This window comes from Triticum urartu, chromosome 3, assembly GCF_003073215.2.
Source record: "Triticum urartu cultivar G1812 chromosome 3, Tu2.1, whole genome shotgun sequence".
Taxonomy (NCBI): domain Eukaryota; kingdom Viridiplantae; phylum Streptophyta; class Magnoliopsida; order Poales; family Poaceae; genus Triticum; species Triticum urartu.
Window position 1 is genome coordinate 742,850,152 of NC_053024.1, and position 23,176 is coordinate 742,873,327.

A 23,176-nucleotide genomic window follows, 5' to 3' on the forward strand; every position below is an offset into this window, starting at 1 on the left:
TGCGAAATGGGGAAGAACCCCCTCTCTTCATAACACCCGTGGATGCCCAAAGAGGGGACAAACCCGTGCGCTCTCTACACACCCACTCCACTCAATAGTTACATATGTCTTCGTTTCACTAGATTCCCACCTATGTAGCCGCACAAAGAAGCTTTCCAAATCCGACTTTAGGAGGCCCGCTATCCTCCAAGCCTTGCCTTCATTAAGGACCCGCTCTAGTAGCCTACCCGGTGAAGGTGTGTCACCGTCAAACATGATCCTGTTGCGATGCTTCCACAGCTCCCACAAGGCAAGTATGATGATGGCCCTCACATCCTTCTCCTCCGTGTCGTGTATCCGTTTGTTTTGAATCCATTCTGTTAGGGTGTCGTCGATGGTTGGCGTCCATTGCGGCATCCCCAGTGCGTGGCATATCTGCATCCAGAAGGTCCGTGCAAAGACGCATTGTAACATGATATGGTCCATTGTCTCGGCATCTTGGCTACATAACGGGCATGTTTGTTGGTGCGGCAGTCCCCTTTTGCTAAGCGACCCGAAGTCCAGCACCTGTTGCGCACCGCTAGCTACGTGAAGAAACAACATTGTAGTGGGGCTCGACACTTCCACGTTGCCTCCGCGGCTGGGGCTATCTCTCTTCCCATGAACTTAGTGGCGTATGCCGATCGGGCGGAGTATTGACCATCGCACTCCCAAGCCACTTGATGGTGTCCGGTATCCCTTCTTGAAGTTGTATGCCCTGTACTTGTGTACACAGGTTTATGAACTCCATGAGTGTTCGAGCGTCAAGGTTCGGTCCGATGTCGGTTGCCCACGTCCTATTCTGCACTGCGTCCTTGACCAAGAGTTGTTTGCGGATTCGGCTTGGTACCTTTGCATAAACTGTAGGTGCAAGCTCCTCCATCCGATAGCAGTCCATCCATCGATCTTCCCAGAAGAGGGCGCGTGTGCCATCTCCTAGCATCGTTCTCATTGCCGCATTGCAGAGTTGAAGGGATGCCTTTGGCACTGATACCGTGAACTCGCTCCAGGGCCTCGTGTCGTCAACGCGTGCCAGCCATGGCCAGCGGGCCTTCATTGCTACATTCATCCAGCCGATGTCTGGGATCCCGAGGCCACCGGCCCATTTGGGTGCACATACCGTGGGCCAAGCCACCGCGTAGTTACCTCCATTCGCCTCTGCCTTGCCACATCAGAGAAAGCCACGCAAGATCTTGTTGATTGCCAAAATTGTCTTCGCCGGGAGTTCCAGGGCCAGCATCACGCCGTTACCTCCATTCGCCTCCGCCTTGCCACACCAGAGAAAGCTACGCAAGATCTTGTTGATTACCGAAACTGTCTTCGTCGGGAGTTCCAGGGCCAGCATTGCGTGCACTGGCATCGCCGAGAGGACAGACTGGATGAGGATCAGCCTGCTGCTCTTTCGTAGGGTCGCGGCACGCCATGTGGGCAGCCAAGCAGCAATATGATCCACTAGGCCTCGGAGCTGTGCGGCCGATTGCTTTCGGATGGTCAGTGGTAGTCCGAGATACTTTATTGGGAAGCCGCCTAGGGAGCAGCCTAGTACACTTGTCACCTCTGCCATTTGCTCTTGTGTGCATCTGATTGGTATCCCGTTTTGATGGCAACAGCCACTAACACGAGGCATCAAATCAAAGCTGCTTGATTGCCCTCCCTTTTTGATGGCAACAGCGACGAGACATAGCAGCCATGGTCCAGATTGAGGTTGCCCTCCCGTTTTGAGGCGCAACAGACCTGTTGTGGTTTGATCCAGATTGATATGCTGCCGGGACTGGCGTTGAACCTCAGCGAGCTCATATTTTTCCCATGGCCAAGAGGCAAAATAAAACAGACGCTTAGCCAAGCTCCCAAACAGATGCTTATTTTCTCAAGAGAAAAACAAACACACGCAGCATTCAAAATAAACAAACAAATGTACATGTGCTGCAAATTACTAATATTTTTGTTTGCCTCAAATAAATTTGTAACTCGCTCTTCGGCTAAATAAAACAAGAAACTTATATGGAGCATAAAAACACGCACCCAGCAAAATTATAAGGATGAATATTGTATGACGAACATGATGAAACAAAATTAAGCGGTTGAGTATGTATGACGAACATGATGAAACAAAATCAATGGTCCTAGGCTGTGCTAAGCTACCACCACAAACTAAACAATGCCATACCAAAGCAAAAAAGACAGTATCCGTCCCTCCACTACCTCTGTAATTACACCTCAGTGACAAACTACACTCCATACCCAGCAAGAGAGCTCATCCTAAATGGGCAGAAGAGGTCAATTATCTCTAGTTCCAATCTGCGCCAAAGTAGGAACCCAATCTAAAAATCATCAGTTACAAAAAGAGCATGCATGAATGTATAGGTAGGACAGCCTGCACATGTCAAATGTCTTGAGAAGAAAGTCCATGCTCGCTCGCCAAATCATGCAACGATGGAGCCGATCTGATGCGCTACAATGGTATTCCAGCTCCATCCACTCCACGCCCCGGTGTGATTTTCAAAATGACAAATACCAATAGAATTTTAGCCCCATCGAAGCCCCAGTAACATACAATCAATATTGAATACCATCTGCCAATCCTATTCTCTCAGACCACGCAGTGACAGGAAGCTGCCTTCCATCCATGTTTGCCCATTACCAGTCAGCAAAGCGGAACCGGTTAGCTTAATTCCATTGGAGTAAGGTAATGTACAAGATCTACCGGACCATCATCTATATTAGCCTACGCTGCCGGAACCCCTTGGTGAAGTGAGGCTGCATCAACTTGATGTACAATCCATTCATCTGCACCAGCGAGTCGTGCGTCCCTTGCTCCACAATCTTGCCACCATTGAGAACCACAATGTTGTCCACGTGCTTCATCATGGCCGCCCTGTGTGCGATGAGGATCGTCGTCTTGTTCCCCATTATCAATGTATCAAGTGCCTCCTGCACCACCCTGCTCGACTCGGACTCGATGGCTGAGCTGGCTTCATCAAGCAACACAATGGGCGCGTTCTTCAGCACGACACGGGCGATTGCGATCCGCTGCTTCTGCCCAGGTGTCAGATCCACTCCACGCATCCCCACGTGCGTGTCGTAGCCGTGAGGCAGGCTGCTGATGAAATGATGGGCATTCGCGATCCTGGCAGCCTCTTTCATCTCGGATTCCGTCGCATTGTGCCTGGCATATATGATGTTCTCTCTTATGGTTGTGGAGAATATGACAGGGTCCTGAGGAACCAGCCCCATGTGGCTTCGCAGCCATCTCACATTGAACAACTTCAGATCACGGCCATCCAGCAAAACTTGGCCAGCAGTGGGGTCATAGAACCTCTCGATCAAAGAAATTATCGTGCTCTTCCCTGACCCAGATACACCCACCACAGCAATTGTCTGTCCACCATTGACTTTAAGGCTAAAATTACTCAAAACCATCATCTCAGGACGAGTTGGGTAGCAAAAATCAATACTCCTGAACTCAATGCTCCCGTACACATTAGGCGGTTTCAGGCCACTGGCATCATCTGGATCAATCTTGGGTACACGGTCAATGATCTCAAAGACTGAGGTGAGGGATTTCCGACGCTTGAGGATGTATGGCGCAAGGCCAAATGGCTCCACCAGTGCAAAAGTTGCAAAAGAAAAGACAATGTACTCTTTGAGTGCTGTTACCAGGCTGAGATGCCCAGCCTTGACAGCTACGGCTGTATACCACAGCAGAAGCGCATTGCAGGCGAAAAGAAGGAACTGAGAGAAGCCAAAGGCAAAGCCAATGCCCATCCCATGAACAAAGCTTTTTGTGAGAATACTTCCAAGCTGCAATCTGTAAAGCTCCATTATTTTGTTACCAGCACAGAATGCCACCACAGTATAGATATTCCTGACTGCATCTTCAAGAACTAAAGAAGCTTTCCTGTGCATCTCCTGAATTCCTCTAGAAAAGCCAGAAAGCCACATTTTCTGAAAAAAGAACGGAAGAATCCAAGTATCAGCCCCACTGTACAGTTTAATAAGAGCTCAGTAAGAACTTACTCAAAAGTAATGCAACTATGGATTAAATTGCGTACTTGAACTTAAATGGGCTGAAAACAGAGAAGTAAAAGCAGTTAAAATAATTGCCAACGATACTGACATAGTCTCCTAGACAGTAGACACACTAGAAGTATATCACTGACAGTGTTAGAAATATACCAATTGAAAGTAACCTTTGTAAATGGTTATATGGTGGGAATACAGGTGGACTAGTGTAGCAGCCTGAAGTCCACCTATGTGAAAGATGTCACGCTGTTCCAGAACAAATTTGGTCAATGCAAAACTAACTCTGTACTGTCATAGTGTCAAATCTGAGTTCAGGTTTGACTACACCATGTAGAAAAATATTTCTTTTATACAAAACCAGTTTTGATACCATAACAATTGCCAAATAAATTAGCGATGACAGGAACATCTGCTAGTAAAGTGCCTCGACAGAGCTGAATTTGCACAGGTAACACAAAAACATCAAGCCTGTGACACCAGGAAGTGCACTCGGTGTTCAACAGAGCTGTGAAGTTAAGCATCTTGTACTATAAATGTGATTATATTGTGCATGCTGTTGTTTTAGCAGCCCTTAGGAGGTTGCTTTACTTGGAACATTGCTAGAGAGAAAGGCCATCAGGGCACTATTAAGTATTGCAATTGCCAGATAAAGATAACACAACAGATATATCAATATCATAAAAACATGATTCAAATTTTAATGTAGCTCATACTTGGACACAGCTTGAACCTTACCAAGGAAAAACTAAACAAATCATGTCTCCTTCTGTAAACTAATGTAAGACGTTTTTGCAGTTCAATTTTAACTGCAAAACGTCTTATTTAGTGTACAGAGGTAATAAACCGTAACAGTGTAACATACATAGACATTTGGTATAAAGATGTATCCGTACATGCAAAATGGAAGTTCCAAAACAAATGACCTTGCAATTTTCAGGAATCAGAATGATGAAATTTGATGAGGGCTAACCTGTGCAACTGCAGAAATCACAAGGATAGGCAAGGTTGCGAGTGCAACAAGAGCAACCCGCCATTCTAGCAGCATACCCAGAAGAAGTGCCACAAAAATAGCCGATGTATCTTGGATGAATATAGAAAGCCTGTTGCTGAAAGCAGCACGAACAAATGTTGCATCATTTGCAAGTCGCATTGACAAAATGTCTGCACTGTTCTCCTCATCATCAAACCATCCGACTTCATTGCGTAGAATCGCTGGATTGCAGTGAAGGGGCAGCAATCACAGATCAGTCAATAAACATTTTTTATACTAAGCTATGATGTTAGAACATTTGTGGCATTATTCGATGCATTAGATATTGATGAGATGTTGATGTAACAGTATGATATTATGTCAAGAATATGTTATGACACAAGAATGGAACTTTCCGTAGTATAGAACATACCTGAAAACATCATCCTTCTTACACGCTCAGTCATTTTCTCTCCCATTATACCAAAATAGAAGTGTTGCAAGAAGTTAGCCAGCACAGTAATTATACCCATGCCAACAATGAATGAACAATACTTGTTCACTTCATCATGTACATCGCGGACACCTATTCTGTAGTATGCCACCAGTATTAAGGATATCGTATAAGCAAGAAGAGGATTAAATGAACCAAAGCAGGCAGCACCAGCACTCCCCAGCAGAGCATAAAAATACTCTGTGAGGCTAAGCTCAGCAAGCTTCCAAAATGATGGAGCCTTTGTTTGATGCTTCTTTGATGGATCAGAACGAAAATTATCGAACATATCAAGAGTTCGGCTGAAAGTTTTCGAGTGGGAACGCTCATTTTTTGGATCAGAAGTCAATAATGGTGATATTGGTGATTCTGGATCTGAAGTATTTGAAGACTGTCGATGTAGGGGGACATCGATTTTGGGAAGATCAGGCAATTTCATTTCAAAACTATCCTGCCTTTTGATGGATGGAGCTCTCTCAGAAGGAACCATTGGTAGTCTGATTTCTGCCATTTGCTCTGAAGGAGGACTCTGAATGTTTGGCGACTCACGTGAGTTAGGGTTAGCATCAGAATTTCGAAATGCAAGAAAACCATGTGTTTTCTGAAGTGAAGGTGATTTTGACATGATAGGAGAAGATGACTCCTGGAAGCTGTGACTTGCTGACGAATCCCGTTCAATTTGGAAGGAGCTGGGCTCTTTGTAGTTTCTCATAGGTGTCCTGAAACAGTTTAGGAGAAAACAAGTGCTTTGATCAGCAGACAAAACCAATAAACACTTCAAAGGACAAACAAAACCTAACAGATCTATGAAATCAGTATTGTATTATGCCAGTTGCTGCAGGCATGACAAACAAACATTTTATGCCAGCGGAGCAAAGTAAATTGTTAAGATCTTATAGTAGGCATATACAAGGAACTCAGCAACATCAATTTGAAGCTAATAGCACAATAAATAATTCAGAGCTTACAGAAGGTAAGGTATGTCAAGGAACTGAAACTGTTTCACTGCAATACTTAAGAAACCCCAACATATGTTGTGTGTGAAATAAGCATTCAGAAGTAACAGCTCTTCTGCAAGCTAAGAGGAAGTTACACATATTGCTTGACACAAACAGCTCAATCAAAATATACATGTACATAACTTAGACATTTCACTTTCATCATGCAGGTCACGTGTATGAAAATAAAATTTGTACAATATCAAATGCACAGATGAGTGAGCCCAGAGGAATCAGAACAAATTGCACCTTAATATCATCCGTCCAAGATTACCATATAATATCAAAACAGAATACCACTATTCTTTGTTCGGTAAACAGAAACTAAGAGATAGATGTTACAAACAATTAAAGCAACTAGAATGAGGAAATATCACCATTCCGTTGGACATAAAAAAATCAGACAATATAACACAATAAAGTAGGCACAAAATACTAAAGGGACTAATAAACCAGGACGGAGGTAGTAAAAATCAAAGATGCAACAAAGTAGCCATGTTGAAATGTAATAGTGGCAGTCGCATACATAAGCAGATTTATTTTTTATCATATTTATACATCAACATAGGAACTCAAATCAAAATAAAACAACAGCTGTTCACCAAAGAAGAATCAGGAAAGTTTGCACAAACATAAAATTATACTTCCAAGGAAGTAGCGGATCACTAGTTGCATATGAGATGATGCACTGACCTCTTCGGAAGTTTTGCTGCTTCTTCACACTTAAGGAGTTCAGCATAAAGACCATCAAGATTTAACAATTCTTCATGTGTCCCCATCTCGACAAGTTGGCCTTCCTCCATCACTGCTATATAATCAGCATTCCTGATAAGGCTGAGACGTCTGGCTATAATGATAGTAGACCTCCCAAGCATCAAAACATCTAGTGCTTCCTGAACAGCTTTCTCAGCCTCAAAATCAAGAGCACCAGTAACCTCATCCAGCAAAAGAATTGATGGATTTGAGAGCACAGCACGAGCAATGGAGAGCTTTATCTTTTGTTCCTCAGTCAGCGAAAGCCCAGCACGGCCAACCTATTTCATATTAGTTCAAATTAAAAACCATGTCAGAACTGTAAAAATAAATAAAGAAATTGCCGTTCCAGCAACTTCTAAGATAAAAGCAGCAAGGTACCTGGGTTTCATATCCTTTTTCTAGCGAACTGATGAAAGTATGTGCATGAGCTGTTTTGGCTGCCTCCTCAATCTGGTCAGTTGTAGCAGATCTTCCATATGCGATATTTTCCCGAATGCTCAAGCTCAACAATGCTGGTTCTTGGGTCACAAGTCCTATTTGGCTTCTTAACCACTCTAGCTTTAAGTTCTTTATATTCTCCCCATCCAAAAGTACTTCACCTGTAACACATAACCACGAGTAAGCCATAAGCATAGTTGAGGTGACAAGATAATAGAAAAAATAGCTTGCAACTAATAATACCTAAGGAACCCAAAGAAAACTATAATACCTAAGGTTGGGTCATAGAATCGCTCCATGAGAGGTATTATGCTGCTTTTTCCTGAACCATTTCTGCCAACAAGAGCAACAGTCTTTCTAGCAGGTACAGTAAGGTAGAAGCCACTTAAGATGGGGATTTCTGGGCGGGAGAGATAACTGAAGTAGACATTACGAAACTCGATGTTGCCTTGTACTGAATTTAAGATACGACCATCCTGGTTTACAGTAGAAGTTGAACGGCTTATCATTTCATAGAGTCTGTATGCAGCTATACGCCCTTGCTCGAAGGAATAGAAGTTCGTTGCTGCTTGATTAAGTCCACTACAAACAATTAAGAGCACTGGGTAAGATGATTATCAGTGCAGAAGTGTAGAAGTAAGGAAATTGTTACAATCAACATGCTTACAGTCCACTCAGAATAATAGCAAACAGGGCAACTACAATTTCACCACCATTGGCTCTTCCATGCAAAATAAGGAATCTCCCGACCCAAAGTTGTAAGGCACAAGAACATATGGCGAGCCCATATGTAAATCCGAGACCAAGACCTTGCACCAGACTTATCAGAATCCCATAGCGCAGAGTCGCTTGAAGCGAAGTAGCATAAGAATACTTTGCCAGGGTCTCATTTGTGAAGGAGTACAAAGTCCTAATGTACAAGATTGCCTGCAAAACAAGCACTGCTCAGCTGGATATACAACTTCATTTGCAGTTTGCTGATGGATGCAACTCTAAAAAACAAGCATGCTTAATTTTGCAACTAAAGTGACCCAGCCAACATAATCAATAGAAACAGTTGACATGTTTTATTTTCTTATCGGTTCACGGGCAAGTTAATATACCTGTTCAGCAATGCTTGCTGCCTCGCCATACGCATCCTGAATATTTTCTGCCAACCTATGGAGAAATATGTTTGATATTCCTCCTGCAGCAACAATGAAGGGTCCAGTAGCCAATGTCAAAAGAGCTATTTGCCAACAGTTCACCAAACCAATGACAAGTCCACCAAAAAATGTAGCCATATTGTGGATGTAGTTTCCAACCTAAAAATAACACAATTCAAAACAATTCAATGGACCATACAATGGCAAGATAGACCATTTCCAAAAAATACAATGGCAAGATAAAATTCAAAATAGTCCATAGACCATATAAGACATAATGATTCGGTAGACCATATGGCCAGAAGATAATTAAGCATGCAATTCATTATCCACAGTTAAAAAGGTTAATCATAACACTGAATGGATCATATAGCAGCAAGATAAACTATAGTATGGTTCAATAGACTATAGAGCAGATATGTAACACAATTCATTATCAATGACTAAGAAGGTTCGGCAATGAAAACTCACTTTCTCGCTCAGGGCAGACTGAATGAGCAAGACATCACTCAGCACTTGACTAACAATATCGCCATTGTTTCCATAGGTATCAAAGAAACTCATGTCTTGGTTTAACAAGACTTGGACATACTTTGACCTTATCACTGCTGTCTGCCTTTCCCCAGTCAAAATCCAGCATGAAACCTCTGTAAATATAGCAGACTTATTGACATTTGGTAAACATACAAGGACCTTTTAGTGATTTTGATAAGTTGATGCAGCCTCATCTTACCTATCCATCCAGCAAAGAACACACCAATGGCTATATAGAGGAAGTATAAAGCGTGCTGCAGAGCCAACAACAAAAAGGGTGACTTGTAAAACACAAAGACAAATAATCTGGTAGAGAAAAACTATTATAGGCAGCAGCAAGACAAGTGAACGATACACAAACATTTTCTGGGACAAAAGACAGCTAATATGCAGTATTTACACGTAGCGTGGCAAATTACAAAATTGATAAGTGAGTGCTAACATCTGTGCAGAAAAGCATGACAAAGTTACAAGTTTCCCATAGACCGGTATGCAAAGGTTCATGCAAACAAAATTTCAAGCATGAACTTGTAAAGATTCACGAGAGTGGTTCTCTTCTTCCATATGAATTTGTAGAAAGCGTGGTTTGCATTCAAATTCACATACAAACAAGTGAAATAGAAAATTAATCAGGTAAACATAAGTAGAAAATCATAATAGCAAGCTGGGGTTCCAAATTGAGATGGTATGAGCTCAGCACAATAATGCAATATGATCAAATTACAGAGCATAGTCGATCTATATTGGATCGAAATAAATAGCATTACTTAAACAGATGTGCCTATCATTTTTGGAAAACCATAAAAATGAATTATGAAAAGAAATGAAAGATATGCAGCCAGCCTCGCACAGCAAGCATGACGGACGTCATGATCTGGTTGGAGAAGAGCCATCCAGATTTTGGTTGACACGAACTTTGGTGTATCCATTGAATTGTACGCGGAAAGCAACAAGTACTACTTTCGTGTCGTCTATCCCAAAGGAGAACATATGCGCTTGGCCGCTACTGAGTGGGGTGAGTGTGCAGGCCTCAAATGGTTAAACCTACTTAAACGGTCATCCTAACTAAATTCCTTTGTCGGTATTCCATCCAGATAAAATGCTATAATTCCCTTCCTTTAAGGCAAACACATGCAGCACATTCAACCCCAGCAAATGGAGTAAGTATGATGACAATAATCTTGTAAAGCCAAGTAGCAGGTATGAATAAATAAGTACTGCTTACCAAACATCAGAACATCGATTATAATCTATATTAACAGTACATATCAATTATAACTTATATTAACAGTAGCACCTAAAAAGAACAGTACAGGACTCGAACAGCACATTTTCACATTCAGTCATAAGCACGTGATTTAAGCAGATTTCTCCATAGCATCATTTTCAGGGGTTGAAAACTATAAAAATGTATTACCAGAACAAATGAAAGATATGTGGCCAGCCATGCACAGCGAGCATGTCGGACGTCACAATCTGGTTGGGAAAGAGCCATCCAGATCTGGCTGGACGTCATTGAATTGTATGCATAAAGCAACAAGTACTACCTTTGGGATCTCGTGTACGCCTTACCCCTTACGTGTCGTCTAGCCCAAAGAAGAACCCATTCGCTTGGCCGCTACCGAGCACACGGGCCTCAAATGGCTAACCCTATTAAATAGTCATCCCGAACTAAATTCTCTTGTCGGTATCCCATCCACAAAATGGTTTGACCCTACTTAAACGGTCATCCTAACTAAATTCCCTTGTCGGTATTCCATCCCGACAAAATTATATAAACTATAATCCCCTTCCTATAAAGCAACCCATGCAGCGCATCCAACCCCAGCAAATTGTGATGGCAAAAATCTTGTAAAGCTATGTAAGTAGAACGCATGAGTAAAGAAGTGTGACTTGCCAAACATCAGAACTTCATCGATTTACAATGTGTATGAACAGTGCACCAGGACTCGAACAGCCAAATTCAGTCCTAGGCACTTGATTTAAGCAGATTTCTCCTCTTTGAGCAAATCAGGTAGAACTAAAATCAAACTAGTGCCACAAATGTCCTAATAGGCTAATACACACACGTGACTCCAGATTGCTCACTACGAATAAGTTGTGATGGCAATAATCTCATGAAGCCAAGTATCAGGCATGAATAGAGAACTAAGAATTACCAAACATCAGACCATCGATTACAATTTATATGATCAGTACACCAGGCAGCTAAAAAAAAGTACACCACGACTCGAACAGCACATCTTCACATTCAGTCCTAAGCACATGACTGAAGGAAATTTCTCCCTAGAATCATCTCCCCTTCTGTTTGAGTAAATAGGGCAGAACTAGAACGTAACTAGCACAAATGTTCTAAGCGAACCCAGATTGCTAACTACACCCAGGTACTGCAGGAAAACCATAAATAAATAGCATTACTTAGACAGATGCATCTATCACTTTTGGAAAACCATAAAAATGTATTATCAGAACAAATGAAAGATATGCGGCTAGTCACACACAGCAAGCATGTCGGACGTCATGATCTGGTTGGAAAAGAGCCATCCAGATCTGGCAGGACATCATTACTTAAACATTGATTATAATTTATATGAACAGTATGCCAGGACTAAGACAGCACATCTTCACATTCAGTCCTAAGCACTTGATAGAAGCAAATTTCTCCCTAGGATCATCTCTTCTGTTTGAGCAAATTGGGCAGAAATAGAACGAAACTAGCACAAATGTTCTAAGCGAACCCAGATTGCCAACTACACCCAGGTACTGCAGGAAACCCATAAATATATAGCATTACTTAAACAGATGCATCTATCACTTTTGGAAAACCAGAAAAATGTATTGTCATAACTAATGAAAGATATACGGCTAGTCACGAACAGCGAGCATGTCGGACGTCACGATCTGGTTGGAAAAGAGCCATCCAGATCTGGCAGGACATCATTGGATTGTATACAGAAAGCGACAAGTACTACTTCTGGGCACCTCGTTATCGCCTTACCCTTTCGTGTCGTCTAGCCCAAAGAAGAACCCATGCGCTTGGTCGCTAACGAGCAGGGTGAGCACACAGGCCTGAAATGGCCAACCCTATTTAAATGGTCATCCTAAACTAAGTTCTCCTGTCAGTATCCCATCAACAAAATGGTTTGACCCTATTTAAACGGTCATCCTAACTAAATTCCTTTGCCGGTATTCCATCCAGACAAAATGCTATAATCCCCTTTCAATAAAGCAACCCATGCAGCTCATCCAACCCCAGCAAATCATGATGGCAATAATCTCGTAAAGCTAAGTAGCACGCGTGAGTAAAGAACTGTGACTTGTGCAACATCAGAACATCATCGTTTACAGTTTACATGAACAGCGCACCAGGACTCGAACAGTACTGACTCACATTCAGTCCTAGGCATTTGATTTAAGCAGATTTCTCCTCTTTGAGCAAATAGGGTAGAAATAAAATGAAACTAGTAGCACAAATGTCCTAATAGGCTAATACGCACACGTGAATCCAGATCACTCACTACGAATAAGTCGTGATGGCAATAATCTCATGAAGCCAGGTAAGCAGGCATGAATAAAGAGCAAACATCAGAACATTGATTATAATTTATATGAACAGTACACCAGGACTAAGACAGCACATTTTCACATTCAGTCCTAAGCACTTGATTGAAGCAAATTTCTTCCTAGGATCATCACCTCTTCTGTTTGAGCAAATTGGGCAGAAATAGAACGAAACTAGCACAAATGTTCTAAGAGAACTCAGATTGCCAACTACACCCAGGTACTGCAGGAAAACCATAAATAAATACTAGCATTACTTAAACAGATGCATCTATCACTTTTCGAAAACCATAAAAATGCATTATCAGAACTAATGAAAGATATGCAGCTAGTTAAGCACAGCCAGCATGTCGGACGTCACGATCTGGTTGGAAAAGTGCCATCCGGATCTGGCAGGACATCATTGAATTATATGCAGAAAGCGACAAGTAGTACACAGGCCTCAATTGGCTAACCCTGCTTAAATGGTCAACCTGAACTAGATTCTCTTGTCGGTACCCCATCCACAGAACGGTTTAACCCAACTTAAACGGTCGTCCTTACGAAATTCCTTTGTCGGTATTCCATCCAGACAAAATGCTATAAATTATAATCCCCTTCCTATGAAGCAACCCATGCAGCACATCCAACCCCGGCAAATTATGATGGCAATAATCTCGTAAAGCTAAGTAGCACGCATGAGTGAAGAACTGTGACTTGCCAAATATGAGAACATGACCGATTACAATTTACATCTACAGTACACCACCAGGCAGCTAAAAAACACAGTACACCAGGATTCCAACAGCACTTGACAGTAGCAAATCTCTCCATAGGACCATCTCCTCTTCGGTTTGAGCAAATTAGGCGGAACTATCACAAATGTTGTAACTGAATCCAGTACCGAGCTAGCTACTGCGGGGAAAAAAACTAGGCGAAGGAAACCTTGAGCGGCACGGCCGTGAGTGAGATCTGCGGCTGCTGCGGGGGGAGAAGACGGGGGCGCGCACCTGCTTGATGTCGCGGAAGAGCTGGTCGGTGTGGCGGCCGTGGAGGGAGTTGATGGCGCGGCCGAAGAGGTGGAGGTAGACGACGAGCGCGACCCCGTGGGCGGCGGCCGCGGCGCCGCCCGCGGCCATGAGCGCCCAGTCGAGGCGGTCGGCGCAGGCGAAGAGGCGCTTGAAGGGCACGGCCGCGGGCGGCGGCTCGGGGTCCTCGCCCTCGGCCCCCTCGTCGTCGCCGTCGCCGTCCTCGGGGCCCGCGCCGTCGGGGTGGCGGGGCGGGTCCCCGGGGCCGCCGACGCCGAATGCGTCGGCGGCGTAGGGCGAGGGCGACTCGGGCGGCTCGGAGGTCTCGGAGACTGGCGTGAGCGGCTGCACGTGCGGCGGGGACCAGCCGAACAGCCCCCGCGACACCATGGCCGGCTAGGGTTCGGGCTGGACTGCTCCCTCTGCTGGGTGAGTCTGTGCCGGGCGGCTACTGGGCGGGCGGGTGGGCGACTGGGCCGGTCGCGGGCGGCGGTGGCGGCGGGGGATTTGAGTGGAGCGGGTGGTGGTGGGCGGGGTTTGGTTGGCTGGTCGGCTGCGGTGGGTCAAACGAGCGGGGCGGGGGGAGATGCTGGCCGAATGAATGGCGAGGGCGACGGGGGCTTGGGCGGCCGGCGGCGGCGGAAGGTGGAGGGGAATGCGGCGGGGCGGCCGGATCGGGGGCGGCGTGGACAGTTCCGCTCCGCTCCGCTCTACTCTACTCTACTGTGAACGAACTCAGTTCCAGTTCCGCTCGGCTGGCTGGCTGGCTTTGCTGGCTCTTTGGCGTTTTCGCACGGGGGCCCTCCGGGTTCTCAGATTTTACCAACACGTCCCATCAAACCCGAATGAATAAACGGTTACGGTGGAGGTGGAGAACGTGTGGTTCAACACCAACACCAACACGAAGGAGGCCGTGTTCCGGTTGTGTTTAATTATGGTTTGTACTAAAAACTCCCCTATGCTATGCGTGTGAACTTCCGTATGCCTTTAAACTAATTGTGGTTCGATGAACTTGGGCGAGATGTTTTTAGCGCCAACTAGTTTGTTTATCATCACAATCACATCTCTTTCTTGTTTAGCAGAGTATTCATTTCAAAAGTCAGTCTTGAAAGGAGCCTCAGGTTATGATTACTGTGAGTTGGCTGGGTTTGCATATACAAATATAAAGTAGTACTAGTCCAGCGGCTGGGATGTTTGACCGACGGCTGCGATGGCGTGTGATGTGACGGGCAGACATAGACAGATTGATAGATAGATAGATACAGCTCTGCCTTTGCTGCTAGTAGATTCCAGCACTAGAGCCACACAGCTCCTCCGGCACACATACTACATACATACAAGATACAACCCTCATATGCTTCGGATTACACTACGGAATAGATCGATTCGGATCCACCTGTTCAAAACCGCAACACGCGATCCAACGCAAACAAAAAAAAACACACACACACACACACACAATGATCAGGAAAGGGGAGGTGCTTCTCTCCTGGCTGGGCTGCCACCAACACAGACGGGCAAATTCTCTAGTCAGGCCTGCCTCAGCTATTAACTGAAACACTGAATTATCGACACAATAGGTGTCACAAGGGAATTGGAATTGAATTGATTGAACTGAATCCAAGGGAACATGCAGAGTTAACCGACACTGAATTATCGATGATGCGAGGATAAAGTGCTGCTGCCAGTAGGTACCTTGATCTTCCTTGCGGCCAGAAGATACGGCGCCGTGCGCAACGAGCTAACTCCGGCAATGCATCAAGTGCTGCAGCAAACTGAAAACAAATACATTAAGCACAGACGGCGCTGACAAGCCTCCCTGCATACTAACAAACTGTGCAATATGTACATAAATACAGGCTGCGCCTTTGCAATGCCAGCAATAACCATGTTATTTTGCATTCCAATACTCTGCATTTATACGTTTGACTGGCCTATTACTGGTTCTGAACCTGACCGCGATCTGCGGCGAATCTGGTTCGAGGCCGACAGCAGGAGCGGAGTTTGTTTCCAAAAACAGTAAGACACTATCATTATCAAGAGCACCACCACAATAAAACTCTTCCTTTTCCCCAAAAAGGAGGTAAAGAAAAATAAAAAAAGCTCGCGGCCACGCTAGAAACATCGCATTTCTTCGGCCTCATGTGCACAGGATAGGAGACTAAGGCCCTGTTTGGTTCGGCTGTGGATTTCTAAAAGCAGCTGTGAAAAATCTGATGTGGAAAAACGGCTGTGAAAAATCTGATGTGAAAAAGATGTAGGTCATTTGACAAACCAGCTGATACAGCTTTTTCAGATTTTGGCCCGCAGCAGAATCAGATTTTGGAAAGCACGTCCTGGGCTGCTTCCGCTTTTGGCAACGGATTTCTGAAATCGGATTCTGCTGGGTTTGCCCTTTGGTTCAGATTCTGCTGCGCGGCAGCGAATCCGTCGATAAAAGCTAAACCAAACAGGGCCTAAGTTTGATGATTCCTTTGAGCATATAAGATGGCAAAAACTGGTGCACTTTTGAGCTGGATGTGATCGCACATACATATAGGATCCATTCGGCACACTTCGCGCGTGGAAGAGAAGGCTGTTGATACATAAACGGCGTGTGGAGGACAGTACGCATACCTGAAGACGAAACAGATGATGCGCTGCAAAGGACTTTCTTCACATGCCCAGACGATGCTGCCGCTCGGGGTTCGGTTAGCACCAGGACAAATGAAAATGAACTCTGCGAAGAAAAAGGCAAGCTTCGCACGCAGACAAGAACAAAAGATACACTTCAGCCACAAATGTATGTCAGTATCTTCAGCCACAAATACTAATACTAGCACTATTAATGATGAACTCTATAGTTTGCCGGTGACAACCTGAAAGAGTGTGGTGGGTAAGAGCACCCAGACGAACCACCCACAATGGTAAGCTCTAACAGCTGTCTGGTGATGAGCAGTAAAAAAGATAAAGTTACAAACTATTAATTCTCATACAACTAGAGAGATGTAAATAAACTATATTTCTACGTTGCTTAGTAAAGGCCGTATCTCTAGGGCAAAGATTAGACCATGTGGAGTCGAAACGTCACTCTACGGTCCACAGGGCATCCTATGAAACCCCTTCTAGTATCTTGCATGATGATTTGTATGCTTCAATAGGAATAAGACAAACGGTGGGAAACAAACACTGTTGAATGGTTTGCATTGCTCATGGTAGATTATTACTAACATGTGACATAACATATGAATATTTGGATAATGGGGCAGGAACAGAAGAGTTCCTCTAACTAGAAAGGCCAACATGGTAGACAAGCAAAAGAGAAAAACAGTACCAATATCAGCAATACCATGTTGTTGGACAAGGTAAAACAGCACATATTTCCAAGTTTTGGACAAGGTAAAACAGCACATATTTCCAAGTTTTGGACAAGGTAAAACAGCACATATAAGAGACTTTTTTCTGACATACAAAATGACTGCCGCTTACTGACATTATGAGCTTCATTGATGAGACGGCAAGACATATGGCATACAAGACAGGAATGGCTAATCCCAGACCAGCCCTTGTATGCAAAGGCTGTCAAAAGTATAGAAGCTAGGAAATAGTATAGAAACTAGCTAGTGCCAAAAAATGTCTGATGCAAAACGGCGGGCAGGTCAACAAAGGTATAACGGAGTCGCAGCATCAACCATCTCAACTGGATTTAGAAGTTCCTTCTGCCTCCTCCGCTGTTTCTGTGATCCCCTGAAGAAGTTCCTTAGGAATTGCAGCTGGGTCTACCTCATAGCTATCTTTGGGGACGTTTGGAGCTTCTTCCCCTGACAACCTATAGAAGGGGACCTGATGTGAAAACCGAAACATCTCCTCTTTTGGAATCCTCTTGATGACGTCCCGGTTCTGGTGACGCTGAAAAACTGTCCGAAATCCAGTAACCTTAACCAAGGGAATTACAGAGATTCCATGATCTTCGTCATAATCATCCAGTACCTCAACCAGATCATAGACATGCAGCACATTATCTGCAGTATCTCCATCCCAATCAGGGGACCAGTTTCTGTACAAAGCCCAAATATCGCCTTCCCGTGGGTAAACTTTGACCACCCCACGTGGGCCTTTCTCCCATTTAATCTGGTGAGAGAACATGTTGACCACATCACAGATTTCATGTTTGGCAATCCTGAAATCACCACACGTCTTTGCAAAGCCAGAAGAAACCCAACTCAATGGTCCAAATTCACTATTCGTCTTCGACTCGAGGTAACTTATTTTGACCTTAAACGGGTTCAAGGAGATAACTTTCTGAATAAATGTGTAGAAACGAGGCATGCCATCATCATCGTCGTATGAAGCCCATATTTGATCACTCTGAAAACATTCCTCGGTACGATCCTTATCAAAATCATGGAAATCAGGATCAGGAACAGTATAAGACATAGGGTCCTCTTCTTCATTTCCAGCAGCTGTGCTATCAGCAGAACCATTGCTATTAGCAGAACCATTCTCCACTGGATCCACACAAACATCTTTCTTTGCAGTAGAATCAACTGTTGCTTTGCTAACCTCAACATATTTCTTGCTCGCTGGACCATCAACAGTAACTTGGATTGGCCTACTTCGTATCTCACTTAGCTTCTCCTTCAAATCGCTCTTCATCTTGTCAATCAAAATTCTCTTAAGATCTGAGTTAGAGAAAATCTTAGTTACGCTGAGCCGAGTAACAGGCCTGGGCTTCCAAGTGGGCACACCATTAACAATCTGAAACTCAAAGGCACTGTTGGTTGAAAATGGTATAGTTCCAACTGGCATTCTAGCAAATTGGGCCCATGGACCTGAGGGAATGGATGAACCAACTCCAGCATCAGTTCTCATCTTCTTTCCAAATGCAGTATCGCCCATTCCATGGTTCATTGACACATCTGCTTGCCTTTTTAGAGGATTGTGCTTCCTCTGAAAAGCTTCTTCCCTTCTTGCTACTGCTTGTGCCTCCTCCCTCTCTCTCTTAACTTTCTCATATGTCTGATGAACCATATTAGCAGCTTGAGCAGCAGCAGATGATGATGCAGTAGCACTGGCTGCACCAGCTGCCCTTGAGAATGGACCCCACTGAAAATTTCTCCCAGTGCTTGCATCTTGAGGTGCACCACTGATGTTTGAGCCCCGTACTGCATGAACATCCTCAGTTGGTGGCACCGGTACCTCTTTTGCAAGGAATGGGTCGCGGCAGCTAGGGCAGAGAAGAGTATGATTTATATACACTCTGAGATATTCAAAATTCATCTTGCATTTGTTGCATGAGGTCCAAAATGTGTCCTTCATTGCTGGAGGTGGAGCAGGAGCAGGAGCCTGATGATGAGGAGGCGGTCGCTGTGGGGGTGGGGTCGGGCGCTGGCGCGCTGCAGATGTTGTTGACCCTGTCTTTGGCTTGTTTGCTCTTGGCTTGAAAGCAGGTGATTTGGCTGCGAAATTCTCAAAGCCATTGGTTGCACCTTGAGTTGCACTTGTCCTATTTGATTGGGCTGTCTTCTGTTGTAGTACAACTACTTTCCTTTTTTGATCATACAACAGTCTCTTGGTTTTATCAGATAACACAGTCCATGCCTCTTTAACCAACTGGAAAGCACCCTCAGCGCCCACTGATTTGTTCTTGTCAGGATGGAGTAGAAGTGCCAACTTCCTGTACTGCTTCTTCACTGTTTCATCATCTGCTGACGTGTCCACAGAGAGGATAGAGTAATAGTCATTCTCACCAGCAACCTTCAGTTCTGAGGTAAGGTAAACATCAAAGGTGATGATCAGCTGCATAATGCCCTCGAGATCCGGAAAGAGAGACTTGGCCTTGAGTGCGAATTTCTTGGCACCCTGCAGGTCCTTGGATTCAAACTTCCTCTCTGCAATTTGCTTCGCTCTAAGGGCCTCATCCTTGTTGCACTCCATTCTGTCGCAGGTCAAGAATGTACAAACAGTAGGCACGCTTTCACAGTGTACTTGGAGAAATATCAGACCTCAGAGCCACGCCCTCTCTTCCACCAATTAGCGTCGAGCACGTGACCAGTTTTAAAGCCCTGCCCAAAAAAGGGAACCAATGTAACCAAAAAAATCATATACGACAAATAGATAAAGATTTTATAAAAATAAATACAGCCCTCTCGAGAATGACAGGAATTATAAACTAGTGCATGAACGACAGACATAAATGCTCAGGATCAATTGAAGATACAAAATTGTCGTATAATAACAACCATCCTGGGGCACAATGGGTGACGACGCAGCACCGCATTAAGGGTACAAGACCAAGTGCAGATTCAGAAATTTACAGTAACAGTCTTAGCACAGACAGAACTGTAAATGCGCATAACTGAAACACTACCGTAGCATGCAACGGACAACACGTCATGGAATGAAGGACCAATTGAATTGAAAGATACAGAACATCATACCGACAAAACGGAGAACCAATTAAAAGATACAGGCAGGGTGCCGACAAAACCAGCGTGGCTGGAATTACAACTACACAGAGCTCAACTTAGCCCTAGTATGAAACATAGTAAATTTACTTGGAGAAATATCAGACCTCCAAGCCCGGCAATATCTTCCAGCAATCAGCGTCGAGCAAGTGACCATACAAGAAGCTTCCAAGCCCTGCCCAAAAGGGAACAAATGTTACCAAAAATGGTATACAACCAATGGATAAAAAAAACTTCTACAAATACAGCCCTCCCCGGCATGACAGGAATTATAACTACACAAAACTAGTGCATGAACGGCGCACGTAAATGCTCAGAATCAATTGAAGATACAAAATTGCCGTATAACAACAACCGTCCTGGCGCACAATGAGTGACGCCACAACACCGCATTAAGGGTGCAAGACCAAGTGCAGATTCAGAAATTTACGGTAACCGTCTTCAGAACAGACGTAACTGTAAATGCGCATAACTGAAACACTCCCGTAGCGTGCAACGGACAACACGTCGCTGAACGAAGGACCAATTGAATTGAAAGATACAGAACATCATAGTGACAAAATGAAGGCCCAATTAAAAGATGCAGACAGGGTACCGACAAAACCGACAAAACTTTGCGCGCGACCGGCGAAACGGCAGAATTCGCCGGAATAATTTGAACCCTAACCCTAACCCTAGCTAGCGCGCGCAGGTGAGTCCGCCGAGAGGGCGCGGGGCTCCGGACAGGGCTGGGGAATCCGGTGTAACTGACGGAAACTGATCTTTTTCTGCAGAATTCGTTCAGCACAGCAGAACACATCGGGAGCCGGAGCATCAGTTGAACCGAGCCCGGAGCTACCGCGGAAACGAACTGCTAGAACTACTCTACGGCGCAGCGGCGATTTGCCTTCGTTTGGGAAAAACGGGGATTTTTCGTTCGGGGCGCGGAGCAGAGCAGCGGCAGCCGGAGCGGCGGCCCGGGGCGGATCTAGGCGGCGGGCAGGGCGTGCTGGCTTCGAGGAGGCTGGTCCGGGACTACTAAGCGACCAGCCGCCGGAGGAGCGGAAGGAGCCCGTACCTCGGAGACAAATGCCCGAAATTCAGGGGCGCCGCCGCTGAAGCCCCAGGGCGTGGAGGGGGGTGCTCGGCGGCGGCTCGGGGCTGGACTTGCGGTGCGGGGAGGGAGGAACGGAGGGGGAGGAACGTGGTTATACCGGCGGAGGAGACGGAGAGGAGACACGGCGGAGGGGACGGAGGAGGATCTAGATTCCCGGGGACATTTCTCCTCGGGTGTGTTGGGCCATGGATTTGTTTTTTTGATTGATTCAAGGGAACCTACCCAACCCTAGCTTAATCTAGGGGGAGTTCTTAACCCAACCCAAGGGTCTGGTTAGGATTTAACCATGGTTGAGTCAAATGTGGTGGGTGGGTGGGGGTTGGGTGGTACACTCTAGGGGCGTGTTTGGTTGCCCACAAAAGTTCAACCAAGCCCGGCGTATGCAGGATCTTTTTTATGCCGGGCTATTTGGTTGCCCACAACACTATTGGGCTTGCACTGCACGGTTCTTAAAGCATCCCTGAGCCTGACTCACTAGAAACAGCCGAATCGGTAGTTTCTAGCGAGTCAGCCCCGAGCGACGCGCAGAAGCGCACTAGGGTGGCTTGCTGGAAATGTGTTAGCAGTTAATCACCTTATCCCTCGTCTCCTTCCTCCTTCTCTAATTACTCACACTGATCTAGCCTGCTCGCGTGTCGGATCCGGCCGACGGGACCCCCTGCCGCCGCAGTCGTAGCGCTCACTGCGTGCGAGGCCGCCGAGGCACCCATCGCCGCCGCACTCGAGCTGCTCATGGCGCGGCGACTGGGAGCACGCGGGCGCTGCGGGCGTGAGGCGAGTTGCTGCGGCACGGTGCGGCGAAGGGCGACTGCACCGGCGCGACGGACGTGGGGCTAGCTACGACGTCGTTGACGGTGTCCCGTATTATGGCTGCTAACCTAGTCGGCACATGCTCCTTGGTTGGGCCGATGGGCCTTCATTCGTATGCAAGATAGACTCTGGAGGCAGTATGCAGGAGGCGTGATTGAGACTACCTCCATCGAAGACTTGTCGTATACTCCAAGATTTCTCCCGCCGCCTTGTGCCTAGATACCGAGCTTTTAACCCTAGATACCCTACCTGGCGTATATATAAGCCGTAGGATTTAGCCTGTAGAGGGAAGATTAACGCAATATCATTCACCTAGCCCTAGAGTTAGACCACATCTTGCGATCTCGAGGTAGATCAACTATGTACTCGATACATCTCCATTAATATAAACAAGAGTAAGACGTAGGGTTTTACCTCCATCACGAGGGCCCGAACCTGGGTAAAACACTGTCTCTCTGTTCCTGTTACCATCCATCCAAGATCCACACCTCGGGACCCCCTACCCCGAGGTATGCCGTTTTTGACACTGACACTCGTGCTTTCATTGAGAGTTTTGTTGTGGGATCAACAGAAGGATCGATGGCTCGCTCGTAGATCAACTGCGGCAACGGTCGCAGGAGCATTTATGCCCCCGGTCAGCTTTTCGTGTTCGGCAGCATAATCTTCTGCATTGACTCGACAGGCCACCTGGCTTCCGTCGAAAACTATGCCCCAGGTCGGATCGTGACCTTCGGTGGCCTCGAACACACCGCACATTCCCACGGCGAACTCGTCCTGTCAGGCTGGGCGATCGATCGGATTGAGAATCAACCCGGCTCCGGAGGATCGACTCCAAAACCGATCTCTGCCGAGGACGTCGGGCCAAGACCTGTGGTGTCGTC

The 23,176-nt window shown here is 45.6% G+C and overlaps 2 protein-coding genes across 3 annotated transcripts; both read right to left on the bottom strand.

Annotated features, from left to right (window-relative positions):
• Positions 1-2,043: 2,043 nt before the first annotated feature.
• Positions 2,044-14,680, bottom strand: LOC125546408 (ABC transporter B family member 20-like). Its single transcript, XM_048710665.1, has 11 exons — positions 13,926-14,680; positions 9,575-9,629; positions 9,313-9,488; positions 8,800-9,000; positions 8,364-8,623; positions 7,968-8,278; positions 7,637-7,857; positions 7,196-7,536; positions 5,445-6,223; positions 5,012-5,253; positions 2,044-3,963 (listed from the first exon to the last, which is right to left on the bottom strand). Exons 1-11 carry the CDS (start codon positions 14,331-14,333, stop codon positions 2,734-2,736), a joined length of 4,224 nt encoding a protein of 1,407 aa, XP_048566622.1. The 5' UTR covers positions 14,334-14,680; the 3' UTR covers positions 2,044-2,733.
• A 2,551-nt stretch (positions 14,681-17,231) lies between these two features.
• LOC125546409 lies at positions 17,232-21,717 on the bottom strand. 2 transcript variants are annotated; one of them, XM_048710666.1, is made up of 3 exons: positions 21,583-21,717; positions 20,497-20,564; positions 17,232-19,987 (listed from the first exon to the last, which is right to left on the bottom strand). In XM_048710666.1, exon 3 carries the CDS (start codon positions 19,857-19,859, stop codon positions 17,619-17,621), a length of 2,241 nt encoding a protein of 746 aa, XP_048566623.1. In that variant the 5' UTR covers positions 19,860-19,987; positions 20,497-20,564; positions 21,583-21,717; the 3' UTR covers positions 17,232-17,618. The 2 variants fall into 2 exon arrangements, with proteins under 2 accessions (XP_048566623.1, XP_048566625.1); XM_048710668.1 differs by having other exon boundaries at positions 21,447-21,692.
• Between the last annotated feature and the right edge of the window lie 1,459 nt (positions 21,718-23,176).

Excerpts from the sequence above, each read along its gene's own strand:
- LOC125546409 (XM_048710666.1), bottom strand. The coding sequence starts at position 19,859 with ATGGAGTGCAACAAGGATGAGGCCCTTAGAGCGAAGCAAATTGCAGAG.
- LOC125546408 (XM_048710665.1), bottom strand. The coding sequence starts at position 14,333 with ATGGTGTCGCGGGGGCTGTTCGGCTGGTCCCCGCCGCACGTGCAGCCG. Across the intron at positions 7,537-7,636 it reads AAAAAGGATATGAAACCCAG|GTTGGCCGTGCTGGGCTTTC; the intron begins GTACCTTGCTGC and ends AATATGAAATAG. Across the intron at positions 5,254-5,444 it reads AAGAAGGATGATGTTTTCAG|CGATTCTACGCAATGAAGTC; the intron begins GTATGTTCTATA and ends ACTGCAATCCAG.